Raw genomic sequence first — 14,429 nt, 5'->3', positions numbered from 1 at the left:
AAGCAAATTATATTTAAAAGATATAGGCTATTTCAATTTTTAGTTTTTTTCCCCCACGAGTCTCACATAGCTCCGCCCCTGTGATGTCAATCGTCAAAATTGTTTCCGATCAATCGGAAACAACAATCGGAAAGATTGACGATTGATCAGAAATGAACAGAAACTGCTGTGGGTGGATTAATCCACATGTAGCTCTGCAGTGGTGTTGTTCACCTGAGCTGCAAAGGTCAAATCAAGGGTTGTGAAACCTGAGGCAGAGGATTGTTAACGTTATTTCATTGACAGAAAGGTCAAAGTCAAGGTCAAGTGACATTATCTGTAGGTAGATTGAGCGTAACGAGCTGCAATAAGAGAGTAAAAGGTAAATAAAATATCAAAATAATAATGAAGAAAAGGGTCAAATAAACATGTAGAAAAGAAAAGGAAACAAAAGAGGAACGTGAGTTGTTGACGTCAGGTACGCAGAGGAAATGAGGCTTTTTAATTCTGGTGTAAATTCACAATTTTTTTTATTTTTAACGACATTGAAGACGACATCGGAAACAGTTAGCCTACCTGGAAGTTTTTTCACTTTGTTTTAGTCACAGTGATGATCGATCGGTTTATCTTGTTTCTCCGAGTCACATTTGATTGGACGAATTCATGCGAGATGAGTTGGTGAGTTTGACAGGAAGAGACAAGAGACTTTCAAACTAAAATGCTCACAGATCAGTCAACGAGAGGAAATCCTGTGTGAAGACGACGAGCTGCTGCTGCTGACCGGAAACAGCTCTGTGACCCCTCGCCCCGTCCCTCCACACGATTGGTTAATTTTTGCCTGAAGGTGATTGGTTGAACGGCTCTCTGTGACTTTCTGCAGTAAAAACAAAACATAATATAACAATGTTTGTTCAGGTTAGTCAGTCGACATTTTTGTTCGTGGTGTAGTTGTGCAATTTCCACTTGAGGGGCATTGTCTCGTCAACATCTGCTTATGCTCAGCTCAGTATGTGTGTTTGTGTAGGTGTGTGTGTGTGTGTGTATGTGTGGGCGGGAGTGGAGGGGGATGGGGATAGTAAAAACTCTTGCCTGTGAGCTGCCACAAGTTTTTCCTTTTTTTCTTTTTTGAATACTTTCTCTCTCTCTCCGCTTTACTATGGGGAGTGGTCTATAAGTCAGACCGGCTGTAAACACGTCATAGATCTAGAGCAGTTAGAAAAGACACACTTTAATACTGATTTCATGTTATAATAATCCTTTTTAACTGGAGTTTGTGTCCAAACCCACTTCCTCTTTTGTTTCCTTTTCTTTTCTACATGTTTATTTGAACTTTTTCTTCATTATTATTTTGATATTTTATTTACCTTTTACTCTCTTATAGTGGCTCGTTACGCTCAATCTACCTACAAGTACAAATAATGTCACTTGACCTTGACCTTGACTTTTCTGTCAATGAAATAACGTTAGGCTCAGGTTTCACAACCCTTGATTTGACATTTGCAGCTCAGGTGAACAACACCACTGCAGATCTACATGTGGATTAATCCACCCACGGCTGAAAATAGTCCCACACACGCACACACAGCAGTTTCTGTTCATTAGAAATTATGAATGAAGTTTTATGAAACGTGTAACGACAGATTTGTGGCAGTTGGAACGAGTCCGACGAGGGAAAACCATTTCAAGATGAATTAAATTAGGAAAAGAACACATTTAATCAGAGAAAAAACATGTCAGAATGAGGGGGTGTCTTAATTCTGGCCTCTTTATAACAATAAGAATATAATTAAATATGGAGCAGCTTTAATGACTTGGGTTTTGTGCTGCTGTTTGAGCTGTGACTCCCGTCAGACGTTGTGATTTTCCTTTGCTTGAGTTCAGCCCCTTAAATTGGATGCATGTGTTTGGCTGCAGTTCAGATCTGTGTGTCGTAGCTCTGTGTTCATCCTCGGGCGCACCGACTCTGCACGCACTTCATCACTGCTGCACATCATCTTATTCATCTCACACACAACACACAACACACAACATACACACAACACTGCGCCTGTGAAACGCTGCTTCACTTCTTCATCAGAGCAAATCACCAAAAACTGAAAATGGGGAAAATTAATGGATGCCTTAAGTGCCTCTTCATCTTCTTCAATGTGCTGTTTGTTGTGAGTAGAAACAATTCTTTTGTTGGTTTTTATTTGGACTTTTTTTTTTTTTTGGTTATTTCCATTCGTTTCATATTTGTGTTTGAAGCAAAAGAGGGAAAACAAGTAGTTGTGTTGTGTAATTTTCTTATAGTTTAATGTTTGTAAAGTTTGCTTGTTGAAAAATCTTTTTAATTTTTAGCTTTTGACTGAAAACAGTACCAGTAAGTTTCCTTTCCTGAAAACTACACGTGATACAGATTTATTAACAAAAAAAGACTTTACTTTAAAAAACTGTTAATATTGCATGTTAAATACAGCACTACAAACATCATGTAGGTGTTGTAAAGTGATTAAATGCTTAATTATTTGTTGTCTTTTTTTGTTTTTTTTTGCTGCTGATCAGTTAACCATCACTTCCAGTAAACGGGAGAGAGAGAGAGAAAAAAAATCAAGACAAAAACTAAAAGAAAATGAGTTCAGCCAAGAACAGGCTCATATTTCAGTCCGCCCACCTTATATACTGCCCTACTCTACCGTCCTATAGAGTCAATTTAAAGAGGAAAGAACATGTAACATGCTCCATATTCTTTAATTAACAGGCAATATATTACATGTATATTACATTGTTACATGTAATATTATGCATTATATAACATAATTATATAAACATGATAGAAAAGAATAAAATAACAAAATAAAGCAAATCATGACATTCAATTAGTCCAAAATGAAGTTCAAGAATGAAAACTGTGAAGTCATTATTTTACTGGATATAAATTTCCAAAAGTAATGTTTCCATTTATCTTCTCATGCCAGCCAAGTCTTTTTTCTTTTCCTCTGCCTGTGAGCATCATCGGTCTGTGAGGTTCAGATGTTAGATCTCTGTCTCCCTCTAGTGTCTCCGAGCAGAAACAACACCGACACAGAGCTACGACAGAGATCAGAGCAAATTATATGAATATAAAGTAATATAATATAAATAATATAATATAATATAATATAATAATAATCAACTTTATGAATGTTTAACACGAACCTGAATAGAAAAAGGCTAAAATAATTAAAAAAAACTTCCCCAAAGTGATGATAATTTATTATTTTTAACAATTTTAAAAGTAGGCTATCTGTAAAAAAAGAAAGAAGATGATTTAAATTATAACTTCTATATTTAGATTATTCCATGTTTTATGGCAACACACAGCTTCTATACCTTGTGTTTTTATTTTGTTAAACAAAAGGCCTATAACTGATGTCATGTGTCCTCAGATCATTGGATGTGTGCTGATCTTCGCGGCGGTGAAGGCCACGGGCGTAAGCAGCCAGGTAAACAACAACAACAGTTAGATTGGAACCACTTCATGTTATTTGTATCTGTGAGGACGTTACACATCGTTTTTCTTTTTTTCTTTTTTTTTGCCATTGGATCGATCATTGTTATAATCAACACTCAGTGACGTCTGACGCTGCCAACAGATTGGCAGGACAAAGTAGTTACTAGTGTCTACTGTACATTTATTTATTTATTTATTTGTTTATTTCGGGCATGTCAATTAAATCATCATCATCACACTTCATCTTAGTTCAAATAATACAATACACATGGCCGAAAGGGAAAGCGGGAGAAGCAAAAGCTTATCTAGTCCCGCCCCCATTACCCACAGAATAAAATCTTCATCATAATCTTTTCTTGTCTTTTGCTTTTTTACATTTTGACATAACATTTTCTTTTACTTATGACATTTTGACATAACATGTTACAGCAGTAGGTAGTATACAGAGCTGAAGTCTAGCTCTAGACAGTACAGATTACGTGTGTGTCTGCACATGTGTCCGTATTTGTCCGTCATGAGTGAACAACAGTCTCATCTTGTATCCTGGCATGTCACAAAGTCACAATTAGTAAAAATGGAAAACATTGATGATTAAAGAAATAACTAAGTCAGTTTTAAACACGTTGTACCCGCTACAGTCAGACAGTATAGCTGCTTCATCCTGAGCTGGAACGGGAGGAGACAAAACTGAACCGTGGTTTGTTACGACAGAGTCACATGTGGTTTTGTTTTGCATTAAATAAACTAGTTTGACATTTCGGGAAACGTTTGTTTTCCTGGCCAAGAGTTTAATGATGACAGGGGTTGAGCCAGAGGCTGATTAGCTTAGATTAGTTTAGCTTAGCTCGGTACTGAGGTTAAAACACCAAGACTTTAAAGGGATAGTTCACCCAAAATTGATATTTCATTCACTCATTATCTACTCCCCCTCATGTGGACTAAGGGCTGGGAGAAGTTTCAGAGTCCTCCGTGTCTTCTCTGAGTTACAGGGGGTCTCGGCATAGCAGTGCATGTCCATATGACGGTTGCAAATGGATACCAACTGTCTTTTTAACAAAAAGACACACCAAAAAACATCCAAATACCTCCATGCTGCTCGTATGTAATGTCCGTCTTGTATTGAAGCCCCCGAAATGCGAAATTGTCCCGAAAAAAATTAAATCCACATGAGGGTGAGTAGATAATGAGTGAAATTTGGCTTAAAAATGGCTTAAATCCTGACAGTTTCTTGGCTCCAACTCCTATTTCTTGGCCATCCTGCCACGCCACTTGTCATGAAAAGAGGAAACACAGGACACCATAAGCTGCTCATTTCATGATAAACATCTTACAGGTCCCTGTTTGGCCACTTAGAGGCAGCTCGTAGAAGCTCTGCTGGGTCAGATCAGGTTAAGTCAGTGGTTTTTAATCAAAACCACTCACAGCTGGTTTGTATTTCAGAGAATCGTGGCTGGCTCTGTTTGGCGAGGACGTTGCACGTATGATCCTAAATGAAAAAAAACCCTGATGAGAAATGTTTACAACAAACTTAAGTGATGGATAATGAGTCTTATGAGGAGGTGAACAGCTGCCCAGATGTGCTGCAGGCTCTGGTTTCTAGTCTTAATGCAGAGCAGATGTTGATGGAGGTTGCTGGGGGTGGAGATTTCCATCCTCGCAGTCGACAGAAAAACAGGATGGTTCTCACAATGTTACTGTTACCAGAACAATGATGGGCTTGGCGACAGAGGATCTATATTTATGGAACAGAGCAAATTTTATCTCATTGTTTTCGACTAATCAGATTCACCATCCATTTCTGTTGCCGCAACCTCAGGTTTTAGATTTCCTGCTTTTAACTTGTTAATGGACTGAAACCTGATGCGATATGGTTGGGGTCATTGGTTTGGGGTCTAAATGTGTTGTAAACAGCAGAGGTGGGAGAAAGTCCCTATGTTGCAAGTCCAAGTAGAGTCTCAAGTCTTTGCTCTCAAGTCCCAAGTCAAGTCCAAGTCCTACGATTTTGGTTTCGAGTCCCAACCAAGTCCAAAGATTTTTGTTTCGAGTCCCAAACAAATCGATTGTAATAATGATACATAAAGATCATGACCACGCCTCAATTGTTAAATTGTTTATATTTTATTGTTAATGTTCTGCCATTCATCTGTTTGTTTTTATATTTACGATTGTCGGCGCCAATCGTTTTACGAGCCGATTGTCGGGAGAATTTAAATCTTAAAAAACACATCTTAAAACATAGTCTCAAGAGCCTAAGATAATTGGGCGATTTTTGTCTTTGGTCGGAAGGGGCAAAATCGGGGCAAAATCAGCCAGTTTATCTTTATGTGTGTGGTAGCCTAGGCATTAGTGTGTTGGCATTAATTAACAGCCAAGACTGATAACAGGAGTGGGTTCTATATAGAACGTCTCTGGCTGGCTTTTAAATATTTTAATATTTGTGCTTGCTGCATTTGACTTGACCTGAATTTCAAGTCAAGAGGGTTAAGTCCAAGTAGAGTCTCAAGTCTTTGCTCTCAAGTCCAAGTAGAGTCTCAAGTCTTTGGCATCAAGTCCCAAGCGAGTCCAAGTCTTTTTTTGATTTGATCAAGCAAGTCTTAAGTCAAAAATCATTTGCAAAGAAAAGGTCAATCAACATGTGAGCGGTTCAAGATGAAGAAAGACCCCGAACATGGGGAAAACCTATACATTTATAGCTGAGGGAAGGTCCACCTCTGGGGTGTGTTTGTGTCCTTTAGCTGGCCCCTTCCCTGATTGTCTTTTCACACCTTTGTCTTTGAAGGTATCGCCACCGGTCTCCCGAGGTATGGAGTCAAGAGATACAATTTAAAATACAAAGGGGTTTGAGTGTGAATTAGGAAGTGGGAAGTTGGGCATCACAGATGGTTAAGTGTAAAGGAACTTGAATTCACAAATTACAGAAGGAAGTCTGGGGAAGCAGAAGGTTAGGTGTCTTAGGTGGTTTAAATGCAAAAGAACTTGATTATATAATTACAATAGAAAGTATCTCACAAAGGAGGTAAAAATGCTATTACAAGTCCAAGTCCCCACCTCTGGTAAACAGACCTTTACCTTGGAACTATGTGAAGACACGTAATCCTGTAGGTTGGTGGTTTATTATAAACAAAAGGACAAGGCTGTGAGGGTGACAGAAAGTGGTCAAAATATTCCAAATATATCGGAAACTTGTTTTCCTGGATGACCCTGTCCACAGCAGCACATTTCTGGGAGCGCCAGTTGAAGACAGATTGGGAATCAAGATTTCTTTTGAGTATGATTTTTTTGAAGGTAAGAAAAATGTCTTTTGATATGCACAGTGTTTCAGTGTTTGTGTTGTGTCTCTGTCGTGCCGCAGATCTCCGGGTTTGGGCTCCCGGGCCTGGGCTGGTTGTGGGCCTTCACCATCGGTGTCCTCTGCATCTCCTGCCTGGGAATCTATGCCGGCTGCGCAGAGAAACCTCTGGTCCTAAAAATAGTACGTACAAAAGTGACAGAAGTAATAAATACCAACTTCTCACTGAGAGTTTTTGTTTTGCTCATTTGCTAGAATTTTGGTTTTGTTCTTTTTCCATCACAGTTTGCAGGTTTCATGGGGGTTGGAATGGTCATCATGCTGATCTGTGGCATCGTAGTCGTTGTTCAAAGAAACAAGGTGAGATACCATCATCTATCTATCAGCTATCTATGGATTTGACCCAATGAATACAAATAATAGTACATTAATATAGAACCTAGAGCTGCTTTATAATCACACTACACATAGACATCTACCTTTATACTGTATGGAGCTTTAATACAAACATCTACCTTTATCCACCACTTTCTGAAGAATGACACTGGGTGTCGCCATGACACTCCATTCCACCGTTACTGTATTGTTGATAGCATGACTGGTTGATAAACATTGGCCATGATGACTTTATTTATAATCATCACATAATTTTAATGAGAACAATATGGACGAGGTTTTAGCTAGGCTATATGTCACATTTTCACGTCACTATATCACCGTTGCGACTACTCTGTTTATGAAGTCTATAAAACGAATTGTTGAACAAACATTTTAGATTAGCTGGGCTAACCGTTAGCTGTTAGCCGTTAGCAGTATCAATAAACAATAACTCAATAAACGGCCAATGAAAAAAATATTTTTTCCAGCGGATATCCTAGTTACAACATGACTGAGCTAACTGGAGTAGTTTCATGTCGTGTCCGACAACCGGAGGGTTTTGACAACTGACGTTAGTTTGCTGCTGCTGTTTAACTTAGCTGTCAGCAGCAGCAAAGCTAACAACTACGACAACCATGACTAACTACAAAAACGTGCACAGAAATAGTAATGTTTGTTCAATAATTCGTTTTATAGACTTAACAAACATCAGACTTAGTCAAAACGGTTTTGGCAGCCCGGAGCCCCCACATTTGGTACCTACACCGGTGGCTAACGCTACCAGTTAGCCGCTCGCTAGAATGCTACTAAAACCGACTTCCGTTGTGGTGTGACGCAATGGATCATGGGAAAATAAAGTGGTGGATACTGTATGGAGCTTTAACACAAACATCTACCTTTATACTGTATGGAGCTTTAATGTCTGTATGATCTGTGATCTTGATTCTACTGTTGTTATTTTGTGCTTTGCAGCTGCGAAATGCCTTCGCTGAGGCGACCGAGCAAACGATAAAGCCAATCATGGAGAGTAAGGGGGGGCCTGCCCTAGTTGAGAGTTTCCAGCTGACGGTAATGTTTTCTGTGTATTGAGTTACTACTGAAACTTTCCTTCACATTTGAGCTACAGTATATGAACCCAACCACACAGCACATGAGGATAATACACTGGTTCTGAATGCAGCCTGTAGTCAAGACTTTGTTTTACAATTTCAACCCATTGAAACTCACTCTGTCATGTGGTTGCAGATCCACTGCTGTGGAATCTCGGGCCCCAGCGATTGGGGAACTGAAATCCCAGATACCTGTGAGTGCCGCAGAGATTCATACAGCCCATTTGGAGGACGTGACAGCTGCATGAACAAACCTGCGGTTAGTGACTCTAGAAACACTGGTTAATCTCAGATTCTATCATTATGCTCCCCAGAGGCTTTTACCATTAGGATAATGCGATATATATCTTGGAGAACGAAGTCTTTACAAGATGAAGAGTGAGTCTGTTTGTGCTCATGCAGAACTTAAAGGAATAGTTCACCCAAAATTGAAATTTCACTCATTATCTACTCACCCTCATGTGGACTAAGGGCTGGGAGAAGTTTCAGAGTCCTCCGTGGCTTTTAAATTAAATAAAAAATTAAATAAGTCTATATTTCAAGCTTGTTTGTACCGGAAGCTCCTCTTCCCGGTTCGTCAAATTTGGATGAACCGGGAAGAGGGGCTTCGAGAAGCTTCCGCTACAAAACAAGCTTGAAATATAGACTTATTTAATTTTTTTTCGGGACAATTTCGCATTTTGGGGCTTCAATACAAGACGGACATTACATACGGGCAGCATGGAGGTATTTGGATGTTTTTTGGTGTGTCTTTTTGTAACGAAGACAGTTGGTATCCATTTGCAACCGTTATATGGACATGCACTGCTACGCCGAGACCCCCTGTAACTCAGAGAAGCCACGGAGGACTCTGAAACTTCTCCCAGCCCTTAGTCCACATGAGGGTGAGTAGATAATGAGTGAAATTTCAATTTTGGGTGAACTATCCCTTACATAACCTCACAAGTTAAAATGTAGGAGGAAAAACGCAGCCCCTGATTACAGTTTGTGGTTCTATTGTCTGGAGTTGTGGCGCAATGTCTGCGCATGAGCAATTGTGGAGCTCTAAACTTATCTTAAGTGGAAGCCTTGCAGCAATGTTCATTGTGTCCTCTGAGTATAGCAAATTAAGTTTCATTTTACTTAATTAAACAATGAATTTGTCTGTGTGTGTGTGAGAACTTTGTTTTCTGTTGTGATTTTCTTACAGGGAACCACCGGCCCGAGCGAAATTTATTCACAGGTACTCAATCATTCAGTCAATCCAACAAGCAACCTACAGTAACAGCTTGGTGATCTGCCCAGATAACGACCTTTTCTCCATCCCATTGTCCACAGAACTGTGCCGATAGTATCTTTGCATGGCTGGACATCATCTTCAAGATCGGCATGGGCTTCTTCTTTGCATTTGCTGTCACTGCAGTAAGTTCAGCTGTCATTTTGTTGTTGTTGTTGTTGTTGTTGTGTGAAAACATCTTATTCATATAGCCTATTGTAAAGAACTTCCTTTTCAAAAATTTGAGTTCCATTATCGCAATAGCTTCAAGGGAGGGAAAATAAACCAATGAAAACAAGAAGTTCAGCTTGTTCTAATTTTACTTTTGAAAACAACTGAAGTTAAGCTAGGATGCTAAGCTAACTTCACTGCTAGTTACCTGGATGACAAATAGCTAACAATAGACAATGCAGGTTGTTAATTGACCTTAAAGGGATAGTTCACCCAAAATTGAAATTTCTAAGGGCTGGGAGAAGTTTCAGAGTCCTCCGTGGCTTCTCTGAGTTACAGGGGGTCTCGGCGTAGCAGTGCATGTCCATATAACGGTTGTAAATGGATACCAACTGTCTTGGTAACAAAAAGACACACCAAAAAACATCCAAATACCTCCATGCTGCTCGTATGTAATGTCCGTCTTGTATTGAAGCCCCGAAATGCGAAATTGTCCCGAAAAAAATTAAATAAATCTATATTTCAAGCTTGTTTGTAGCCGCAGCTCCTCTTCCCGGTTCGTCAAATTTGGACGAACCAGGGTCTGTCCTTCGAGCAGCTTCTCAAACAAGCTTGAAATAAAGACTCATTTAATTGTGTTCGAGACAATTTCGCATTTTGGGGCTTCAATACAAGACGGACATTACATACGAGCAGCATGGAGGTATTTGGATGTTTTTTGGTGTGTCTTTTTGTTACGAAGACAGTTGGTATCCATTTGCAACCGTTATATGGACATGCACTGCTACGCCGAGACCCCCTGTGACTCAGAGAAGCCACGGAGGACTCTGAAACTTCTCCCAGCCCTTAGTCCACATGAGGGTGAGTAGACAGAGTGAAATTTCAATTTTGGGTGAACTATCCCTTCAAAAGTCAAACTTCAGGTTACTAAATCCTGATTTTTATTAACACTGTTATCGGCCTCAGCGACTTAACAGTTAACAACTACAGTTAACAACTACAGTGTTAAACTGGACAGACAAATGATTGCTCCCGTAGCATATTTCACTTCAGATTTGAATTCAAGGTGTTTGAATGTTTCTCTGACTGACGAACTGTCTCCACAGCTGATGGGCCTGTTGATCTCCATCCTGATGGTCTATCAGATCAGACGTCACGACGGCGCCGGAGGAGCATCCATTGCCATGAAGGGCTACTGAAGGGAACCACTCTCAGCCTGTGACCTTTCACCTCTGCACTGTAACTGGAGGGCACAGCAGTCAATAAATGACTTATTTACTTTACATTTCTGCCTTTTAAGAGAATGAAAGCAAGAGACGGAGGGACGATGCTGCAGGAAGATTTCATTTGGGAGAAAACATGTTTTCTCCAGCTTTCTGTTGTAAAAAAATTTAGCTTGAAGATTCTATATTTTGTTTTACTTGGTGGCATGCAGTATTGTAGAAGTCTTACATATCAGAGACATATTGTAGGAATGAAGCAGTTTCTAAGCTCAACTTTCCTCCATATCTCACTAAAATCTCAGAGGAGGTCCCAACAAAAAGCAACGACAGAGTAGTCTGTGAAATGGAACTGGCTATTTAAACGCTAACATTGTAACATGCTAGGATATTCTTTCACTTAGAGTAGGCATTTCACCTCTTCCAGCTAAATGTCTGGCATGCTAACTGTAATTTAGCTTCAAGTGATATCCTACAGTGAACTGCTACCTATCCAGGTAACAGTCATTTAGCGAGCTAGCTAACTGTTTCGCATTTCAAAATCAACCAACCAGCATACACCGACAGAAAACCAATATTTTATGGCCAAAATGTCCTTCCTTGTGAAAAAAAAGTGAAAATAATTCAAGGCATTGAAGTGTGATGTAGAGCTAAATAGAAACATCTGAGCTGTTTTTTCACCTTCTGGGTGAATCGTAGCCAGTTTTGGTCCAATGGCGCCAACGGAAAGTGGACAGGCTCTCTGTAGACGGGCTCAGCTAATAGGATTGCATCCACCATATTGAACACATTTTTTTCATTCAGTCAAAAGGTCATAAGGTCAGCACTGTTGTGTACTGTTGGTCTGCAGCACAGTTTTGAGCATCGAACATCTGCACTATTCTCAAAACGTCTCTGTGGATTTACAGCCATTCCACTGTGAGGGGAAAACTGCTAGCTTAGCTTTAGCCGTCTTGTTTCACATATTACCATTGTTACCACTGCTTTAATCTGATCAGCATAAGCTTTTGTGCTCAGTGTTTCAGTTTTTCCCGTACCCAGACACAGTCACAATACGAGGAACTCCCCCATGTCCAGTTGTTTTTTAAAGACCAACAAAAACTTACCAACATAAACCTGTGAGGTTAATAATATTTGTTTCCTGTACAGAGAAAGGAATGTTGGGAAATGACGATCCCAGAAAAGCTTGCAGTACCAAACTGAGCTTATACTGTAGGTCTGCTACTAGAAAAAAGCAACGTTGCATTTGTGTTAGCAGTTATAGTCTCTAATGAAGTTGCCAGTACAAGAAGAGATTGTATAACTCAGAGCTTCACTGAGGATAAACAACCACTTAGGTTAGTGAAGCAATCAGGTCTCCCACAGGCCGTGAACACCTCACCAAAGTAAAAACATGATTAAAATTGAAGAGAAACGAACTGTATTGAGAAATCTTTGCTCGTGTAATTTCAGAATAAACAGTATAACCACACACTGCTGCTCTCGTGTCTGAAAGTTATTTCCTCTGATGGAAACTAACAGGGAGGGATGGGAGGGATTTCTGGGGGTTTGGACTCCACCACAGGGGTCAAACAGTGGTTATCATTCACCAGACTATGACTTCCTTTTTATGCCGTACCAGCTAGTAGTCAGGACTTGGGGATCACTTCTCCTGCTGCCACTGATTAAATTAATCTTGTCTGAGGTTGGTGACTGTGTGTGTGTGTGTAGATCTGCAGCTACGAGCCATTAAACTGCTGTAAAAGAAGAGAACATGATGAAATTATATATAAAATATCAAGGTCACAACATCAAAGGAGCACTCTGCACAGATCTGATGTGATGATGCTCCATCACCAGTCTGGCTTTGAACAGGTGGAAACAGACGCCGTAAACAGGAAGTCATCCGTGGTCTGTAGACGTGTCTCATTTGTTTGTTTTCCTTGTAAACCCTGGTCGACCCTTTTGACCTACAAAACTCACAAATGCATCTGCAGCTACAACAAACCACTGACTTTCCCTTTGGTTGAGTTCAGATGCATTTGTACACCGACTCTGCACACTGTTTATTACTGCTGCACATCATCATCTCACACACAACACACACACACAACACACATACAGTACTGTGTCTGTGAAACACTGCTTCACATTCTCATCAGAGCAAATCACCACAAACTGAAGATGGGGAAAGTTAATGTTCGCCTCAAATACGTCTTCTTGTTCTTCAATGGGTTGTTCAACGTAAGTAGAAAAACATTTTTTTTTTCCTTTTGTCATTTAATTTTGGTTAATATGTTTGATGCAAAGGGAGCGTATCGATGTTCCCCGCTTATATTAGGGTTACATACCCCCAACCCTAACCCTGTTTTATTCTATCCATTAAACAATACATTATTTACCTCTGTTTCCCTTCTTCCTCCTAATTTTGTGTGTTTTTATTTATTTAAGGGAATTTGATTTGCAACTATTTACTTTATATATTATAAATATTTCTTGTTGATTACATTATGCTTTAATTATTTATTAAGATTTATAATTATTGTTTTCTGGATTTCTTGGATCACTATTATAATAGTATTTAAGCCCTTCCCTTTTTATATTTAGCCTCATACCTGACCTTGGTCAGGCGTTAGATTTGCTGTGTTATCTATCTAGAACTTCCATAATTACATAATTGTCCTTCTATCCTTTACTGTACTCATCCTTACCTTGATCTCTCCCTCCTACTAAACGTAACCACATATGATACCCCATGCCTGACCTTAACCATCATCCCTGAATGGTTAATTTTTCTTTCTGCTGGCCTAACTCATGACTAAAACTCTTGTGTTCCCTCCTAAACTCGAATGTTGACCTCTAATAACCCAGCCCCTTGACCTCATAATAAATAATTATTTTTTCCCCCTTCCCTTCTCTTGGAATATTAACTTTATGTTTTTTTTTCTATTTTTAATAATTATCTTTGTTCTTTACCTTTTGAGATGATGTTTTTTCCACCGTATAATGCACCAGACTCAAAGTTATTAACTTATATTTCCTATATTACCTGATATAAGTGAAGGCCTGAGCCCGTGCCAATTTTATTTCATACAATTCTTACCATCCTATAACCTAACCCTAACCCTAACATATTAATGCTACTGCTATGTTTCCTGTCTTTTTTTGGATAAGCGGGGAACAGAGAACACTTAAACCGATAAAGTTATACAAGAACCAAAGTCCTACATTTGCATAGTAAATTAATAAATATGACACTAAAAACTGTGGTGATGAAGTGAAAAAAAGAAATATTTTTTGTTTTTTTTGGCTGTTCAGTAAACTTTCTTTTCCAATAAACTGGAAACAAAAAAGGAAAAGAAAAAAACTCAAGACAAAGAAGAAAAGCTAAAAGAAAATCAGAGCTAATGTGCAATGTCCTTTTTAAAATAAATCTAATTAAATGATCTTCTTTTCCTCAGTTTGTGAACATCTCTGTCTCCCTCTAGTGTAGAAACAACACTGACACAGATCTATGATAAGAATATTAAGTAATACAGTATGATGATGTAATATGAATGAACAAATGTGAAGGAAA

General features: G+C 39.1%; 1 protein-coding gene across 1 annotated transcript; it reads left to right on the top strand.

Annotated features, from left to right (window-relative positions):
- The first annotated feature begins 1,917 nt into the window (after window positions 1-1,917).
- Window positions 1,918-12,344, top strand: LOC146962338 (tetraspanin-8-like). The gene is made up of 9 exons (XM_085769470.1): window positions 1,918-2,138; window positions 3,387-3,443; window positions 6,804-6,923; window positions 7,026-7,100; window positions 8,091-8,186; window positions 8,364-8,486; window positions 9,417-9,449; window positions 9,545-9,628; window positions 10,760-12,344. The coding sequence occupies exons 1-9, from the start codon at window positions 2,079-2,081 to the stop codon at window positions 10,850-10,852; spliced, it is 741 nt and encodes a 246-aa protein (XP_085625596.1). The 5' UTR covers window positions 1,918-2,078; the 3' UTR covers window positions 10,853-12,344.
- The last annotated feature ends 2,085 nt before the right edge of the window (window positions 12,345-14,429 follow it).

This window comes from Trachurus japonicus, chromosome 23, assembly GCF_045865225.1.
Source record: "Trachurus japonicus isolate A0001 chromosome 23, Traja_1.0".
NCBI lineage: Eukaryota > Metazoa > Chordata > Actinopteri > Carangiformes > Carangidae > Trachurus > Trachurus japonicus.
Note: the sequence above shows the minus strand (reverse complement) of the source record. Positions and strands in the feature narration are given on the sequence as shown.